Genomic DNA, 18,969 nt, shown 5'->3' with positions numbered 1-18,969 from the left:
GGGAAAAAGGAAGCCCCAAGGTACTTCCGATGCCTTTGACTGCGGAGGTAACACTCCTGCCCCCGTCAGCTGTGCTGCTCCACACTGCAGGCGATGCCGGTGGAATGGGGAGGGCCAGCCTCACCCTGTGCCAGGCATCTCAGGGACACAGGCAGACAACAATCCACAGCGAAGCGCTCTCAGTCTCTTACCTAAAGGAGCTGGAGAATGAAGCAGCTCAGATTCCCAGGCACAAAACAGAACACAGTGCTCTGCCAGCCAGCAGGGACAGAGGAGGATGTGTGGCCCCAGAGCTCACTGCACAACGATGGCAGAAGCAGGAGGGCCCGGCATGGCAAAGGCCATCACTCACACGTGCCCCTTTCCTTGCGCAGCTCCTGCCCCACCGTTTATAAATCCTTTGCCAGACGCAGGCTTGTACCTGCCTCTCTTGTGCACTCACAGATTGGTGTCTCCGCACAGCTCCATATGACTGCTCTCCCGTTGGGGGGCTGGAATTAGACTTAGCTCAGCTCCATCCTGGGCTCACCAGTTGCTGAATCCCAGCGCCAGAGCTGCTGGTCGGTCCCCTGTGCTGCAGCAGAACCACAGACCACCTGCAGCGTTCACAGCCTGTGGCTCACAGCCACGGCTCAGCTCCCAGGGCACTCTGATAGTCCTGCACGGCTCCTGAACATTCCCACTGGCTTCAACTTTATCGTCTCAAAACATGATGAGTGAAATGCCTCAGCATCATCATCTGCCTGTACATGTGCAGTGCAGGCTGCATCTCCAGTTCAATACCAACAGAATGAGGACAGAGGATGAAGCTGGCTTATAATCATGACAATCAGAAAGTACAGCTTTTGTTTCTATTAAAAAATATGCCTGTCTCAAAGCCAATGCCTCCTGAAACATCTAAACAAACCCCAAGACACAGACAACAGCCTGGGTCTGGCCTAAAACATTGTGTATTTTGGCCTCAATTATTCTTAGATTCTCTGACAGCATTCCGGGGTCTTGGTGCCTTAGAAACCACAGAAAGCCCCACAAATGGAGCAGCCCTTGTTGTTCCTCATTAGTGAAATAAAAACACTGATTGTAAATAACAGCCTGATCTGTATCGGCACACTGCTGAACTACAGTCAATAGCTTTTTAATCTTGTCTCCTTGCTGTTCAAAGGCGCTGCTCGTTCTTATCTTTATTACTCTCTTGCACACACGCCAAAGTTCGCTCTGCCCCATCTTAGAAAAAAAAAAAAAAAATTCCGCAAAGAAAAGTCACGGCAGAAACGCGAAGCCGCCGCGCAAGAACCTCGCACGGGCGGGTGAGCAGGGGAGCCCTGTGCGTAGGAGGGGCCGGGGAGGATTCAGCTCTGCGGCGACAAGAGCGCCGGGGAAGGCAGGCGAGGGCTCCTGGCGTTTGGAGGTGGCTGCTGGGGCCGGCAGCCCGCAGCGAGTCCCTTTCCACGCTGTGCCGGGCACTGCCTGCTCCCTATCCCTCCCTCGGCACGGAGGGGGTCCCGGCTGTGCCCTGTGCTGGCAGTGCACGCGGCAGCAGCTCCCTTCTCAAGTGGTTTTCCGCGTGGCTGCTTTGGTGTTTTTATTCTCGCTGTGTGTAGAGGTGACAAAGAAAAACCCCAAACCTCTTGCTCGGCAGCGGTGGGAAAGTGCTACTGAAAGCAGGGAACTCCCAACATCCACTGTGACCCACTCCCTGTGCCCCAAGGAGTCTTGTCAGTGCCATGGGACCGGAAAATTCAGGGCAGGTCACATCCTCGAGCCACAGCCCAAACCTGCACAGCCCCTTGCTGTGGAAAGCAGTGGTACAGATGCTCTCCGGACAGCACTCTCCTTCCTCTGGAATTCCTTCAGTCGCAATCCAGCAGGAAAAACGGGCCACAAACCTTGCCTCGGAAGAGCTGCAGATTGACTGGTGCATCACTTGCAGGGAAGGGCAAAGGATGCTCCTTTTATTGCTGGTGCCGTTCGCAGCTCTTCCTGCAGCCCTGATCCTGCTCTCCTTGTCCTAATCCTTGCCCTAAATAAAGCCCATGGCTCATCTCTTCCCCACCTTCAGGCAGTGAAACAACTAACTCCGTATTAAGTCCAACAGTTCTATTCCACAGCTATTCCAAGCCACTATTTTGTAACAGGGCAGAACAGCATCCGTGTTCATTCTTCCACCTCGAAACAGATTTTTATTTGCTCCAACACACCAGTTTTTTATATTAATGCCTTTTGTAACAACGCCCCAGACACAGCCGCCCCATGTGGAGGGTGTGGTGGTGGTGCACGTGAAGAGTTTCTCCCTGCTTTCTGCATTCCTTTGTGAACTTGTGTTCTCGGGAGAGGCAAATGAACACGACCCTGAGGGCTTTAAGCCAGAGGCATCAAGGATAGCAGAGCTACGTGTAACTAACAATTCTCCAGACCCAGATGGCACATCTTGGTCCAACAACCCTTCAGTGCCCACACAAGACCTCCCAGGATCCACAAGGAAAAGGTGGGTAAGGAGCCAGTCTAGTGCATTTTACTCCAAGTAACCCCAGAATTCTCTCTGAAATAAAAAAGGGGATTTATTTCAAATGAGTCCCTGCAAAACGCAGAATTCAAAAACCACTTGGGATTTTCACAGCAAAGGTTGTCATCAAGTGCATCACTTCTGCCCACCGAGAATACTTAATAAATCAGTCAGGGCTTGACCTTTGTTTTGCTGTTGTTCAACAATGAGCTACAGCCAATTCCCAGGACTCTAAAATCCCACCCCTGGCCTATGACAACAGCTAGAACAGAGCAGCTCCATCCAGGTGCCTAGGGAGAAGTACTGGAACAGGCTAAATGCACTGGCACTTCATCGACACATTCCTGCAGCTCCCAGCAATCTAGGATTCAGCAGCTCCCTAACCCAGAGGCATTATCTCACATTTAATAACCCTCTAAGGGCATTTCCTTCTTGCACTGACATTTTATATTCACATTTCCATGACTGTGCAGGAAGCATCACCCATGGCATGGTGATACGAGGTGAGACAGCAGCAGCACCTCCTGCTTGTGCCACTCCTACCTCTGGAAAATTCCACCTTATACGGAGATCCTGCACTGGAAGAAACCCTGACTAACTGCTTCAAACCCTGAGCAAGTGCTTTGTGCTCCCCTTCTCCATTCAGCTCCTGATATTGCAGCGCCCCACATCCCATTCACCCTACTCCTTCTGCTAGAACACAGTCCCTCCTACTCAGGTGCTCTGCCCCCAGCAGCCACTTCATTCCTTTGTTAATCCTGCTGCTCTTCCTTACCTTTTCCAGCTCTCACCTAATTTGAGAGTACACTAGAACTGCACATAAACATGGATCCATTTGGGGTGTACACAAGAGCATGACTTCCTAATCATTTCCTTGTAATTCCTAACATACGATTTACTTTTGGGGGGAAAATACTGCTGAACATTACATTGATATTTTACCATACACCCACGATGTTTTCTGAGTAGCAACAGTCAACTCGGGACCTGTTATTACAGAAGGATGAGGGATTTTTTTTTTCTGTGTGCATTGCCTGATTTTTATCTGTTTCAAATGTATCACTCATTAGATCATGCAGTAAATCAGCAATTCAAGGTCTTCCTACAAACCAGCCTGATTTTATTACCCCAAATAATTCTGTACCATTGGCAAACTGTCTTCTCCTGGTACTCTACAATTAGTCTTCCATAACTAATTCCTAAGATCTAGGGCATGTTTCTCCAGCCTCCCGTTACCACCAGGACATCCAGCCTCAGTACTTCCCCCAGCAATTTATCATCTATATTAAAGATCAATTAATTTTGCCAACAGGTTATTCCTCAGAGTTTCACACCCTAGAAAAGAGTATCTCATACCTCCCCTTTAAGTCAGCCTCTTCCTTAGTGTGTCCCATCCGGAGGGCAGCACCCACTCAAACACCCCCAAATATTTTATTCTCTCAAATGAAAACCCAAACTCCAACAGCATTTTTAAAGAACAATTCCCACAAAACAAGTTGCTGACAAAGTTTTAGGCTCACTGAAAACTGAAGTATGTTCCATTCTAGTGAATTTCTAAGGAGAAAGGCAGTCTCTCTGAAGGAAATATAATTTTTAAGAAGATGGGTGCTGTTCTGGAGCTCTGCTATGCCTTTAGCACCCACCTTATTATGGTATTTGGAGAAATATTGGTCTTGGGGAGCTCTGAATAGACATTTTTCAGAGCAGACTGAGAAAACAGCCACACAACTTATGCAAAAGGCTGCTTGAGGCTCAGGAGATATTGCAAAACCTTTCCCCTTTGCCTTAGAGAGTCACCTGTGTTACCACATGACCCATCAGCTTTATTTCTTTGGCCCCTTTTCCACCTTTGAGCCTTACTGCAGTTTTCTGCTTGCCTTTTCCATACATGGAGAAGTAAAAAACAAACAAAAAAAAAGTCCCAGAAACAAAGTCCTAACAAGGGCTGCAAGAAGCTTCAATTATAACTGAAATCGAGAGTAAAGCCCTGATCATGCGCAAATGCAAAAATCTTCGGGAGAAAAACACAAACAAAAATTAAAAACCAACTAGTTTTTCTGAATATGCATTTTCTTCCCTTTAAAGAGGAAAAAACCCAGCACACACTGTTGGAATGGGATTGTAACTCCAGGTTTGTGGGTACCCTGTGCATCCTTACACAAGAGCAGCTCTGGTGACTCCGTGGAGGAGTATCAGTCTCCAGCAGGACTTACCAGTGCAGCAGGGCACTTGGAAGGGGAATTGGTTTTCCTGGCTTTCTGACTTATTCCTTCCAATGAGCTCATCTAGCACAGTGTGCTTTTGGGTGCACAGAGGGCCCCTCTGTGAGAGGGAGCCCAGGGACAAGAGTCAACGCGGCTTTTCTGTATTTACATAGTTGTGATGTAAGGGGATGAGATCCTCTCTCCATTCGTCCTACGGAAACCCCGGACAAGCCGCCTGAGCCCTCCCAAACCACAGGCAGCCCTGCCTTTCCATGGAAACACCGCACAGAAAGAAGCTGTGGACTCACCTTGGGTGTTTTGGCAAATCGCCCTGCTCGGGTGTCTCGGATGCTGGTGATATCCAGAATTTCCCTTTCCTACAATAGAATAAGGACAAGGAAGATGAGGAAAGACAAAGGAGGAAGGCAAGCGTTCCATGACAGAGCCCCCAGAAGCAGTAAATCAGGTTTGGCTTAGTGTCTTTCCCTGTGGAAGAGCTCTCCCAGCAGGAATAAGGCAGGGAGGGAAGCCATTCCCACAGAGGACACTGCACAGCCTTCCCCAGGCACCCCTCCATGTCCTCACTCCTGGCTTGCTGTCTTGTTTGTTCTTTTAATATCCAACCTGAATTTCCTTCCTCTGTTACTAATTTTTCTTCTCACCATGGATCTGGAGAACAAATTATACTTGTTGCAGCAGATAGCATTATTTTCCAAGATCACAGTACAGGACAATGTGGATGCCATGTCTTCTGGCTGTATCCTCATTTTATTGTTAAGCAGGAAGTAATTTTACTCCTAATCCCGCTCCTTTCTGAGCCCATAGTGCAAAAGTGGCTCAGTTTAGTTTAGCTGCTGATCAACAGCATTTTCCAGGAATGCTAGACCCCTTCCAATCTGGGTTTCCTTGTGGCAGCTATGCTTCCTCCCCGAGTCCCTTTCCCAGGTGTCCCAGTGAAGTATCTCCCTTTACATGGTGACACCAGCTCCCCTTGCCTCACTTCATGCTCCACTTCTTCCTGCTGGAACCCTTAGAGCAGAAATTCTACCGCCCAAGTGGACCTTGATAGCAGAGCAGGAGTGACAGAGACATCAAGGGGTGTGACACTGCTCTCAGGGGACGTGGCCGTGGCAGTGCCTGGTCGCAATCTCTGGAAAGGCAGAGCTGACCCAACCCCAGCAGATCCCTGCGCAGGACGGTCTGACTCTGCCATGGCATGTAGGTCAGGCAGAGGAAGTAGAGCTGAACCACAGGCTGCTCTGGAAAGCGGAAGTAAGCCCAGCCTTCCACCTCCCTCTCCATCACTTGATGCTACTCATCAGTGAGGAACTGAATTCTCTTTCCTCCGTGTGTTGTCTCTCCCTCTCCTCCAGCAGCTGGCATCTTGCGCTGTGCTCCGGCAGCCTGCAAACATCACCCTGAGCACAACTTGCCCTCCAGACTTTGTGTAGGCCCTGCATCACTATGGTCACTACTTTCTAATTAAAATGTCTAAAACCCCAATGAGTCAGTGAATGGAGAATCCTGGGTCTTGGCTGGGTGACAGGGATATTAGCACAACTGTTCTCCATTAAGTCCTTTGAAGGACAGGTTGTGAGCTTTGCAAGAGTCAAAGGAGGTGGAAGCGTGAGAGGCACAGAAAGGCCACACTCACACCTTCAGTTCTCGCACTTTCCTGGTGCTGTGAAGACCAACCTGCCACTGAGCAGCTCCCACTCCTTGGCGGGGTGTCCCTGCTAAGAGGGATGAGTATGGCAGGTGGCTCCCAAGTGTAGGACTCGAGCACTTGCAGCGTTGCCATCTCACACAAACCCGGCCTGGCTGGAGCCCGAGCTGAGCAGTGTCAGCACTTACCGTGCTCTGATAGGTCCAGTACACGTAAAAGCCCTGGGGATCCACTCGGAGAATCACAGGAGAAGCATTTGATGTTTCCTGACAAAAAAAAAAAAAGAACAACAAAAGAAAGCACGTTGGCACCTTGGGTGAGTTGGAGAAAACATCCTGAGACACAAGGTTCCCAGTTCAAATACAGACCCAGACAGGTGAATACCCTCTGGGATTTACGAAAACTAACCCAAGGGTTTTAGGACATCTCCACAGTGACACCTGTGAGGCTCTGGAAGCTGAATCCTGAGTCTCACCTAGCCTGTGCATTTAACAAGAACAGCTCTCTTGGAGCTTTCTGCACAAGAACTGAGAAAACAAAGTATCTGGAGATTCAATTAATTGTTTCATTTGAAAAGTCTTCTTTGAGCAGCTTTATTCCACAAGCTCAGGAGTAGCCCAGGCCAAGCAGAACAAGCAATCATCCATGGCATCTCTCATCCAGGCGTTCATGCTGATTATCTGGGCTCCTCGTCAGGAAGGCTTCAAGGAGGGGATGCATCAATGCAGCATCATTCTGCTGTTTTAGATGGGGATTCTGAAACTCCACAGAGCTTCACTGACCATCACACAAAGCAGCTATGCAGACACGCACAGCACAGGCTGTGATCCAGTGAAATCATTTGGGGCTGATCCTGAACCCCACACAGCCATTTCTGGGAAGGCTCCGAATTCAACTCAGGAAGCTGAAATCCATCACTGCTAATAGGAAACCAGAAATGAAATCTAGAAGTTGTACTTGTCTCTTGGCCTCAGATTCTTCAGTTTGTTACTCAACTCATCCTTTTCTCCAGAGCGTGTCTGTATTTTCAGGGACCTCCGTTTCCACACACAATATTTACAGTTAACTGCTCATTGCACAGCACATTGTATGTGGTCCTTTTTCTGCCTCCCGTCTTCCTCCTGCTGTGCCAGGGCCAGCACCATGTCCATGTTCCCAGAGCTCTTGGCTGGCTCCCTGCACACGTGGCCGTGGAGAGCAGAACGGGCCGCACGGTGCCACCACAGAGCATCGTGCCATGTTCCAGATTACCCTTATCTCCCACGAAGCAGCTTTCTGAAGGGCAAGCTGAGGCTGCAAGGAAGCTGCTGCCAGGCTCCTGGGCAGGGCCAGGCCTGCCTGGAGGTGCAGGCAGCCTCTCCAGTGGGGCAGCAAAGGAAACGGGCAATCCTACAGAAGATGGTATGGCAGCCAAACGGGCTGCTTCTCACTCTGTGGGCCAAAAAGCAAATACTGTCTGCTAAAATCCTGTAATCCATAATCTTTCAGAGATAGGAACAGTTTTGACTCTATTACGAGGACTCCGAGGCAGCACAGAGCCAAACCCATACCCATCTGCCCCGCTTGAGAGGTCAGCTGTCAGCTTGTGCCCTACCTGGGGTTCTGACAGCGTTCCCAGCTGCTTCTTTAACTCAGCGACCACCCACGTAAGTAGGACTTCACCTCCTCAGTCTGCCTAGGAGCCCCAGCTTGCTGGATGCTGAACAAAGCACTGCAGAGCTGCTCCTCAGCCCAAGGTCCTGCGACTGACTCCACGGGACAGGTCAGAAGAGCCCTGCCTGTCAGGGATCCATTGCTCTCTCCTCTAGACAGTGCCTTATCAAAGCTGGGTAAGGTGAGAACTCTGTAGAAAAAGTGTGGGTTTGCTTTTTTTGCTGGAAGGCTCTAGTTCAGTCCCAAGCTGAACAGTGAGTGATGTAAGAGGCCAATCTAATCTTCCTTAACTCCTTTGCCTCAATTATCCTGGAAGGAGTTCAAAACTGTTACCAACAGTACAGGTCAATTGAAAGAGATACAAAAACACAACACTCATGAATTTTAAAGCGCAGCAATCCTGCAATCTGGAGCTCTCACCATCATCCCTGCAGCCTGTTCTAGCCATGGATTGGGAAAGCCCGGTGCAAAGGAGCAATGTGACCAGAACAGCCCACTCATGGAGAAGCCTTTCTTTATTGGTGGAGATCAAGCCTGTAAACTATTCTGTTGAGACAACCTCTTAGAAATGTTTACAAATATATAAACTTTAAGGAACGACCCAGACAGGAATTGAGCTCGCTAATCAACAGCTATAGCAGGAAATAAACACTTGGTGGGTCCTGGAAGCCCAACCTGACTCACCTTGGGTTTCAGGGGAACCTATCCCAGAAACACCCAGCAAAGCACTTAACAGCTTCCAATTCTTGGGAGAGTGGTCCCCAAGTAGACCAGTTTGGCTACTGTTATTCTGAGAAAGCAGATTTCAAATTCTCAGAAGCCCCAAGTGCAGTCTGCAGGCAGCAGGCCCACAGGAAAGAGGAAGGCTGTGCTTTTCACTGTACCCCAGTGTCATCCTCCTGTTTACGCACTGCTAACAGAGCAACTGGCAGCCATATTCCAACTCCTTTTCCTCACATCCGTCCTTCCTGCCAGCTGCACAGTACACTGCTCTCATTCTCAGTGCTGCTGGACCACCTGGCTGATGCTGTGCACAGGTGATCCACCCCCCGCACGCTCCTTTGGGACTTAACACTCCATCCCAGCGTCACGCCCACATAGATGCTAACCCCTCCTGCACTGCTGCTGCAGGTTCCTTCTGATCATCTCCTCTGCAACACCGCATGAACCATCTCCCCACGTCCTTGTCAATGACCATATGCTGGGCTCTCCCCCTTTTGTCAATGCTGATGCTCAACCGCAGACAGTCCATCTCCAGACAGCACAGATGGGCAGCTGCTCTCCTCCTGCTCAGGTTTGTGGGTGCTGGGTCCTTTGTCTCCTCAGAAAGTGAGGAGGGGAGCCCTTACATCCCAATGAACTGCTGCTGCTCTACCCTTTCTTCCCCTCACACGGAAAGGCAGTGACTGCAAAGCAGCTGTTTTGAAGGTAAAGAGGACAAGGAGCTGTAGAGAGCAGCAGCACCCCGAGGCCTCAGCCCTGTTAGAGCACAGGCCCTTTGCTGTTCAGTCACTCCCAGACCCAGCAGCCCGGCAGGCGTGGGAGGCCATGGCTCACCCCGATCCACTCAGGCAACACGGCCATAAGAGGAAGCAACTTGGAGCCTGATTTCATCTCTATCTGCAAAGTGCAGTGAGTGCTCTTAGCTCTGGACTAGATCCTACCCCTCATGCTCCTCCAGAAAGTCCAAATGCGGCATTTGCATCTCACCCCCAGCAGCGACCCCCTTCCCGAGGGCTGGACCTTGGCTCCTACACCAGGGGCTGCACACACAGACCCAGTACACACTCATTCCATTAGTTTCCATCTTTCACTACAAGAGGTGTAGAAAACACACGCCCAACCCCTTACAGACACCCCCTTAATTTTAGTCCTCAGCTTTCCTGTTCTTCCCAGTTCCCTCTCCCTGTCCAGAGACCTGTGCTGTCAGGTGGGATACCACACTGAACGCAGGCTCCCAGCCTCCCCACCAACTGTGACCCAACCCGTGTCTCCCTGCCACCACAGGCAGAGCCCAGGGAAGGAGCAGCCCGGTACTCACATCATCCCATTTGATGAAGCGGTCGCCCTTGCACAGGTACTCCTTCACCTCCGTGGGCTGCAGGACGGGGTTGAGCACAGACATGGTCCCGCTGATGTGCTCCTCAGCTACCAGAAGCAAGAGCAGCCGCACAGTTCACTCCTCCTTAGCCCCCTGTCCTCTATCTCTGCCTCTCACGTGGCAGGGCGTTCTGCCATGGCCACTGTTGGCATCGGAGAGCAAACAACCTCTTATATCCCAGCCCAATTTAGGAGGGGCAGGGACAGGCAGGCGAGGAGCGATGAAGAATCTGCATTGTAAATCAGCAGCTCCCCAGGCAAGCAGAGCCTCACCCAAGGTCACCCAGAGGAAGGCTGGCGATGGCTGCCGCGCTCGTGGGCTCAAACGCCCGCCGTCCCTCCGGGAGGGATCCGCTCCTTGGAGCTGTGCTGGTGAGGCACCCGGCTCCGTGAACTTCCGCAACTCAACTTCCTTAAATGCTCTCTTGACGAACTACAGGCATCGCCAGAATGCTCCAACTGCTTCAGCAGCTGTGGTTACGGAGCAGCTCAGCTCTGGCTACAAGCAGACTGCCCCCTTCATGCAACAGGCCAGATGTCCCAGGAAACAAACTCATTCCTTGCTCTGGACAGATTCCATTTCTGGGGCCACTCACTGCACTGCCCAGTCTTAAACAGTTTTCCTTTCTCTTATGGGCTCTTCTAAATGTCAACCTCAAAGTGAGACGGACCAGCAGGGCAGCTGGAAATTCCCCAGATGAAAGAAAGCATTCCCAGAGTCCCAAGGAACCGCGCTATTCTGCAGATTCACTTGGCTCTGCGGCAGACACGTGGGACACAGAACAGGAGAGGTGGGCAAGGTGGGGATTATAGTGACAAAGCAGCAGGGAAGTGACCAAAAGCAGAACAGGTTAAAGGCAAACAGGGCCAAAACAAGTCTCTGCTCCTGACCTTGGAATGAAGGAATTCCACGTGGGCAGCAGAGGAGGAAGGGAGCCCCACTGGCTGATGGGCACTGGCTAACCCGGAGAGCGGCTTATGAAAAGGCTCTTGCCCCCCTGACATGGGCAAGATCAATTTTAGTCAGGGGCAGAGCCTCACAACTAACTGCAAGCGGAAATAACTGTGCTATGATTGCTGTGGATTCCCTGGCACACGGTGGGATGTCACCCTCACCTCCTATCAAAGCCAAGGTTGCCATTGCTCAGGAGGGATGAGCTGCTGGCAAAAGCAGCACAGAGTCTCTAAGAAGGGGAGGAACAAACCCCCTCACTGTGCAAGGGGAGCCAGCTGCATGTTCTGTTCCTTCCTTTCTTCCCAGCCCTGATGTGACAAGTCTGGCACTCCGGAGCAGCCTGGGCGCCTGGGGAATGGTCACTGAAGGAATCCTAAGGGCAGTCTAATGTGTTAGCAGCATGAGGCAGGAGAGGTTACGTGGAGCTCTAGCAAGTGCTCCAACTGTAAAACAGTAAAGGCAGGAATCAGAGCTCCCTGGTGCTGCAGGAAAAGAGAACTCTGAGCAAACCCAACATCCTTTGTCTTTCAAGGGGTTTACCTGCCCCCCCAAAAAATGGGAATAAGAGAACTTCCACATTTCCAGCTACCATGGCATCTTCTGCGCTTATCAATCTTGCACTTACAGGAATTGGCTGTCTAATGGAAGGCTGTTGGCTGTCTTTCCTCAGGGTCAGTGGGATATTCCTGGCCCAGCCAAGGCAGTGTCACCAGGACCCCACTCTCAGGGAAAGGGGTTACTCCCAAGCGGAGAAGCAGAAGATGACAAAGGGCACAGTGAGGAATGCAACTTCTCTTGCACTGATCTCTTCTGCAAGGCCAGAGCAGCATCAGAGCTGCTTCCCTTTAAATTAGGGAGCAGCAACGGAGAGAATAGAGTGCATCAATCTTGCTCAGAGGTGCTGCAGTCCTCCCACCCTCTGGAACACTGACAGCACTGCAGGAAGGCCCCGGGTCACAGCTGCAAAGCGGTGAGAGGTGGGATGAGCTTTGCCACCTGGTACTGCCAAGGGCAGGTGAGATCAGTCACAGCTACTGGATCCCGTGGCTTGACCGGTATTATCAGTCATCACAGCTTTGTGAACCAAGTGTGCTTCCTGCCAGGGCCCCACCGAGAGGCTGCCTTTGTCCTCCTCTCACACCCGGATATCCATCAGCTTTCTTTGCCTCTTCAATAAACGAGGTAAGCAAGAGTCCTGCCACAGCTTAACACACACATCGCTCAAGGTCAGATTCCCCTAAGGAACAAAACCTTAATCCAATGAATAATGAAATCATAATTAAGACCTAACCAAACACAAGCAGCATGAAGAGCGGTGCCCAAGTTGGTGGCTGCCCTGCAAGGCCACGTGATGCCCGACAGCCAGGGCCAAACCCCCGCTTGCACAAAGGTTGTCACAAAAGCTGCAGTTCCCTTCCTCTTGCCCAACCCAGCCTCCTTATCTTCCACTTCACACTCCTTGCTCTGTGGGAGCCTCTGTCCCTTGCATGCAGAGATGGCTGATGGAGCCGTGATAGGACAGAGCGGCAGCCCTGCCCTCTGCAGAGAGCTCCAACATCAGAGCAGGCAGGAACAGCAGCACTCGAACAGTATTTGTTTATTCAAACCATCCTTTATTTTCTCTCTCCTGTAAGGCCCAACACCCAGTGCACACTCATCCCACATCCCTCTGTCTTCCTGCTTTCCTCCCATACCTTCACCGCCAGGCAACCCACACCACTTGCTACAACAGTTTTCATATGCAAACATTTCCCTTTTTTTTTTGTTTAATATTCCTCCTCCTCTCCCTGTGCTACCTATCCAGCAGCCTCTACCTCCCCCAAGGTGCATGCAGCAGCAAGGCAGGCAGCATCACCCTTCAGACAAGGTTTGCAGACACTGATTTAAGTCACACTGTTAAACCTCTGACAGGATGGCTCCTGACTTCCAGCAAATTGCTCTGTAACCTCCACCCCAGCTTACTCCTGGCACGCAAAAAATCCGTAAGAAATCTCTCCCAGCATTTTCGCAGGATAATTACTTTGCCACGTGTAATGCTGTCCTCTAGTGAAGAGCTGTGACACTGCACATCAGCAAGGATCTCCCAGCTCTGCAAACGCCAGCCCGTCCCACTGCTCCTGTGGCTGCTCTGCCCTCAGAGCACTGGCAATCCGGAAAGGATTAACGACACCATGAAGACCACAAAGCCAATATTTTCTCACCACCCTGGAGAACAGAACTGCTGAGTGTGTGTACAGGGGCACATCTTGTGTCCCACTTCGAGCTGAAACCACAAGGCCAAGGACTCCTGACAGCTCTCAGCATGACTCTTCAGCTTGATCTGCAAAAGTCAGAGGGCAGTGGACTGTGGCACAGAGAAGTGGCCACAGATGCCACAAAACCATAAAAGCAGCGAGGTCTTGTGCAAAAAACAAATCCCAAAGCCCAAGAAACTATCTGCCCAACCACCAAGACAGGGTTAGGCCTATAATTAACTGCTCACTGGGCAGAGTGTGTTGTGTTTCCAGCACCGACGGCGTCCAGTGCATTTCCAAACAGCGTAGCGAGGGCTGCAAGCAGAATCACACCGTATTTAAACATCCCATTCATTCCTGCAGACACTGGCAGGCCACTGCTGCCCAGGGCTGGCTGAACCATGCCATTCCTGACTGCTGGGAAAAGAACAAGACTTTCCAAGACAGGTCACTAACAGGAAAGGAAGAGCACGAGGAGCAGTGGTACACAGATAACATGCCCATCTCATGGGACACTTCAGTAGCAGAGTAACAAGAGCAGGAAAGCAACTTGTTCCACACCTGGAGGTGGATGCAGCCAGTTCCCCCTGCATTCACCTCCAGTACAAAACACCGCACAGGAAATCAGGACACTGGGGGAGGAAGCCCCATTCTGCTCTTAAGCCCATCAACAATTCCTTCCCACTCCACCAGCCCAACTTACTCCAACGGTTTGCCTGCTCAGTTCATGAAACTGAACAGCCATGGTCTTCCCTGGCTCTCCCATAAACTCCACTTCTCCATGTGCTAGCCCAAAGCTCTCGTCCCTGTAATATCCAGCCTCAACCTACAGCATTCTCCTCCTCCCTGCAAAGGCCTTTGCGCAGCTCAGAGAGATGTCCCAGGCATCCCATCCAGTATGCTGCTACTCTCAGAAGCAGGGTCTGCATGGAGAGAATCTATCTCAGGCCAGCAATCTTCCCTTAATTAAGTCTTCCCTATCCTGCAGCACTGGGATGCTATTCACTGACTGTGATCATGGGAAATCAATAACACAGCTTCATTTAGCTACATCCTTCGGCGGCCCTTGGAGAGCAAACAAACATCCCACTGCAACAGGTAGCAGCAGAATTCAAGCTTTCTAGTGGACCCTCAGATGTGAGAAAGTCAAAATTGAAGGAGCTTATCAAGAACAGGAGCCCGCAGAGCAGTTTTTGGAGTGGTGGAAGGAAGGCTGTTCAGGGGCTCTGCAGCTCTCCTTCCTTGGCAGGAGTCCCTGAGTGCATCACGTTCCCTTGACTCTGTCTCCAGCAAGTGATCTCTTTTGTGCTCTTTAGGAAGACCCCCAGAGAAGGATAATTTGCAAGCTGTGTCTAGTGTCAGACACTGCCACTGACTTTACACGACCCCAGAGCTCCAGTTTTGCACCACAGGAGTCCACTCAGAGCACATCTTGGTGTTTTTGCTAGAACCCCAAGGACAAGGCAAACACTATTACTGCAGCTCCTTTAGAGGTGGCTGTTAGCAAGGAGTTCCATTTGGGAAAGAAGGCACAGACCTGCTCGCAGCTGCCTGGAGAGAAGCTCATGCCCAGTTATTTGTCCACAATAAAATGAAAAGCTTTCACCTGCCTTTGGCAAAAGCCAAGACTTCACACTTAATGAACACAAGCCTTGTCTTACTCAAAGCTCTCAGAGCAGAGGGTTGGTAGGGACAAGAGAGCCTTAAGAACACCGAATTTCTAGAATAACACCATGGAATTGTGTGTTTTAGGAAGGGCAAGTCTCCACTGCAGCACGAATGAGTCAAATATTTGCAACAGGGAGGTGAAGCTGTTGGGCTGAGGGCAGAACATCCCAAGTCCATCACACTCAATACATTCATTTGCTGGGACTGTTCCAACAATTCCTCTGCAGCCCCAGCCTTTTCCGGTTCCTAAATAGGGAAAGGTGACTCCATGTTTGGACAATGAACAGATACATCTATCTTACTGCTAATGGCATTGGTTGGTACGAGTGGACACATTTAGCATTTGGTTGGAAGGTTCATGGGGAGGTCGGCTTTGGCTCAGGGCCTGTTGTTCAAGCCTCAGAACTTCAACACGACAAGCACCAGGCAAAAACTGTCAAGACCTCACTAAGGCCCAGAGGTGTTCCCTGTACATGCCAATCCTCGGCTCCTAACTGGAATTAAGCAAGAGCATAGGGAAGGAAGTGTGGGGGGTAGTAACTCATCATCATTTCACCTGCTGAACTAAAAAAGGAGAAGGAGCTGGAGCAAACCCATCATTGAGGGAAAACACATTGAAAAATTACTAGAAAATCCATTTTGTAGGAATTGCTCTAAATTCATGTGTACAATTAAACTTAAACATATACAGCTGAAGCAACTTGATATAGGTAAGTTCTAGAAGACCACAGAAGAGGCAAATCCATAACCCAGGAAAGCTTTGCCAGCTCGGAACCATCAGCTAATTCAGTTCAGGTGTGAGCCATTTGACGTTAAGGAGAGCACAGGTGGTAACCAGTAAAATCAGGTAGAACCAATCAGCTCAAGAGAGACCCAGGGAACACAGAGAAGTCCCAAAACTGGCTAACAAACATTTCCCAGACATGCAGCAGGATTTAATTAACATTAAATACTCCAAGAGGCCACAGCATGTAGTTCAAAGTCGTTTGGGTTGGAACAGACCTTGAAAAACCATCTAGTCCACCCCACCCAGCCCAAACAGGCAGGTTTTGTCCCCAAAAGTGCTTTGTCTGTGTAAGAACAATCAGGCACACACCCCATACTGGAGGGGCTTCACAGCCCCTCCTGGACGCTCCTTCTGCTGCTGGAGCTCCCTGCCCTGCCCTCTCAGTGCACACCATGGCAATGGCCCCTCCACATACAGGCAGCAGACCTGGAGCTTTTAGTCAACACAATCCTCCCTTTCCAAGGATTAAAATTATTTTGCAGCTACTCCAATTATTCCACAGCATATCGTCTTGGGGAAGCCTCTTTGGGTAATAGGCAGTTCTCCAGTTGCTGTGGCCTCTTCCAGAACTAGAAGTCCTGGTTTACAAGAGGTTTCTGCTGCAACCACTACACCTGACAGACCTCAACTGAAGGGAGGGAGGAAATGATTGCAGAAGGCAAAACTACATCATTCTCAAAAGTAATTTTCTTGCACCATAAAGAAAACAAAGCTAATTTATACCCCAAATGGGCATTTTAGTTGTCTTTTGAACACGACAATAGAACAATTTTGTAGGGAACTAACACCTGTGGAGTAAGGTAGAGCCATACGTGAAAGATGAGGTTTAGATTGTATCAATAACGGGTTTGGGAAGCGCCCAGTTTGGACAAAACTAAGGCAGCCTTTCCCTCTATATACTGCCGCTCGGTTGGGGCACCCTTGCCGCCTCACAGAGGTGCAGGCGGCACATACCTGCATTAGGGAGACACCACGAAGTAACTCCGTCGGGAAGCCAGGGTGGAGAGGAGGCTCCTGAGCTCCTCCAGCGCCGGGCACGCCCCAGGAGGCTGTGCCAGAGGCCGTCCTGCGGCTCGGCGGGTGCCGCCCATGGCTCCGAGGCTCCGCTCACCGGGACGGGAAAGGAGGGGAGAGGGGCCACGCGCCCCGGGGGCTCCTGTTAAAGGTGCCCCGCCCCGCCCCGCCCCGCCCCGCCCCGCCCCGCCCTCCTGCCGTTCCCACCCCTCGGGGCGGGCTTGCCCCCTACGCTCCGCCCCTCGCCCCCGGCGGGGCAGCGCGGGCAGCGGCACCGGCGGCAGCGCGGGCGGTACCGGCATGTCCTGAGCGGCGGCGGCGGCCGATCCGGGCCGGAGCCAGCACGGAGGGCTCGGTGGAGCAGCGGGCCAAGGGCCGGGCCCCCATGAAGGAGAAGGAGGCGGGCGCGGAGCGGGGCAAGCCCGCCACTTACACTGGGGACAAGAAGGCGCGCATGGCGGCCAAGACCAACAAGAAGTGGGTGCGCCTGGCCACCGTGCTGGCCTACGTGCTCTCCGTCTCGCTGGCCGCCATCGTGCTCGCCGTCTACTACAGCCTCATCTGGCAGCCGGTGCGCGGCAGCGGCGGCTCCTCCAGCCCCGGCCCCGCCGCCGCCGCCACCCCCGCGCAGCTCCGCGCCGCGCCCGCCGGACCTACGGCGGGGCCTCCGCCCGCGCCGCCGCGCACCGGCCCCGGCCCCGGCCCCGCCGCCACCGCCCCGCCGGCCGCGTCCCCCCCGCCCGCGGCCCGCAGCGGGCCGGGCGCCGGCAGCCCCTGAGCCGGGCGGGCCGCGGGAGGCCGCGCGCCGCCGGGGATGCGGCCGCGGGGCTCGGCCGACGATGGAGACCGATGGCTCGCCCGTCCCTGCGGCACCGTGCAGCGCCCGCGGAGCCTGACCGGAGACTGACCTGGAGACTGCCTCGGCCCCGTTTGGACTCGGTGGAACTGCGGTATCTTCTTTTCCCCCCCCCGGTTGTTCCTCCAAAGGGAATTCTGTGGCTTCGTTTTCTTCCTCACCAGGGCTAGCTTCTCCCGTTGAACCCGCATCGAATTCCTGCGCTGTTTATGCCAGTCTGTTACCTATACAAGGATATCGGTGTCCAAAATTCCTCGCTATTTACAGGATCAGCTGGGAACAATACGAATTTAGAGGCTGTAATCCATTGTCGAAGTAAAAACAGTTTTGTTTAACGATGAGCATAAACTTATTTAAAATATGTGGAAGGTAAATTGACTTGTTTACTATATTAAAATATTTTCCCAATATGAAAGTCTCTGTAACGAAGTATGTTCTCTTCGGTGGTGGGAGGAGGAATGCTCAACTGGAAGGGGTCTGAGTAACAAAGATTTGGCCACCGCAGCGGGCAGCTGTGGTATGTGATGTTGATTCATTTGTCATTGGTCTCCGTAGGTGAGGCTGGAGACACCTCTGTGCGTGGCTAATTGCGGAAGCGAAGCAGCGGTGCTGGAGAGGTCTGATGTGTGCTGGCAGAGCAGGTGCAGCTCTGGCGGTGGGTGCTGGTGGGCTCTGAGCTGCAGCGCGGTTGTAACCTCGTGCTGCTGCCTGCGAGGGCTGGCAGCGCTTGCAGATCGTTCCCGCACCTCCGGGGCATGCGGAACCAGGGTAGGTCTGGGCCAGGCAGCTCCTGGTGTGTCCTGGGAAGGCTCTCCTCCCAGCTCCATGGTTTCCTGCCCTGTTGTCCTCAGAAATATTCTATTCCTTGATGAGCAGGGTGCAAAAATGGCCTTTAATGACTCTGGGATGTGGGATATAATCTAGGAAACCATAAGAGCCATGTTGTTCGAAGCTGCTGCTCTCCAGATGGATGGATTCAGCTGAATCTGTGAGGCTGCCAGGCTGTGCAGCATCCCTATGAAAGAACCACAGCAGTTCACATTCCTTTTGCTGAGGGATGCAAATGTGCTGTAACGTGGCGTACGTATTTCGGTTGTGCAGATCGCAAAGGTACCAGAAAACACGGCACTTAGCTGCTTGAAAAGAGCTGTTTCATATCAAAATCAGAGTTTGGGACTGTGGTCGTTTGTTAAAGCTGCATCATCAGCCGGGCATTACCTTTACAGCATCTGTGAAAGGTAGAACCAGGAGCAGAGAGCTTGTAGGGAGAAATGAGGTGGAAGGAGAGTGGTTTGTGATCTTTTCACCCTCCTTTCCAGTTTTCTGGGG

At 51.8% G+C, this 18,969-nt stretch overlaps 2 protein-coding genes across 5 annotated transcripts in view; one reads left to right on the top strand and one right to left on the bottom strand.

Annotated features, from left to right (window-relative positions):
* PLCB2 (phospholipase C beta 2) overlaps positions 1–10,409 on the bottom strand; it is a 47,673-nt gene extending 37,264 nt beyond the window's left edge. For 2 of the 4 annotated variants that reach the window (XM_066187075.1, XM_066187076.1), the window contains exons 1-3: positions 10,068–10,398; positions 6,562–6,639; positions 5,016–5,084 (exon numbers count right to left, since the gene is read on the bottom strand). In XM_066187075.1, the coding sequence (XP_066043172.1) occupies positions 5,016–5,084; positions 6,562–6,639; positions 10,068–10,151 (231 nt within the window). In that variant the 5' untranslated portion in view covers positions 10,152–10,398. Of the gene's footprint in view, positions 1–5,015; positions 5,085–6,561; positions 6,640–10,067 lie in introns of all 4 variants that reach the window. The other 2 variants (XM_066187077.1, XM_066187078.1) reach the window with 2 other exon arrangements.
* A 6,602-nt stretch (positions 10,410–17,011) lies between these two features.
* INAFM2 (InaF motif containing 2) lies at positions 17,012–18,055 on the top strand. The gene has a single exon (XM_066186798.1). It carries the CDS (start codon positions 17,170–17,172, stop codon positions 17,560–17,562), a length of 393 nt encoding a protein of 130 aa, XP_066042895.1. The 5' UTR covers positions 17,012–17,169; the 3' UTR covers positions 17,563–18,055.
* Positions 18,056–18,969: the final 914 nt, after the last annotated feature.

Source organism: Chamaea fasciata, unplaced genomic scaffold (genome assembly GCF_029207755.1).
Source record: "Chamaea fasciata isolate MVZ Bird 193981 ecotype frontalis unplaced genomic scaffold, bChaFas1.0.hap1 SCAF_7, whole genome shotgun sequence".
NCBI classification, from domain to species: domain Eukaryota; kingdom Metazoa; phylum Chordata; class Aves; order Passeriformes; family Sylviidae; genus Chamaea; species Chamaea fasciata.
Note: the sequence above shows the minus strand (reverse complement) of the source record. Positions and strands in the feature narration are given on the sequence as shown.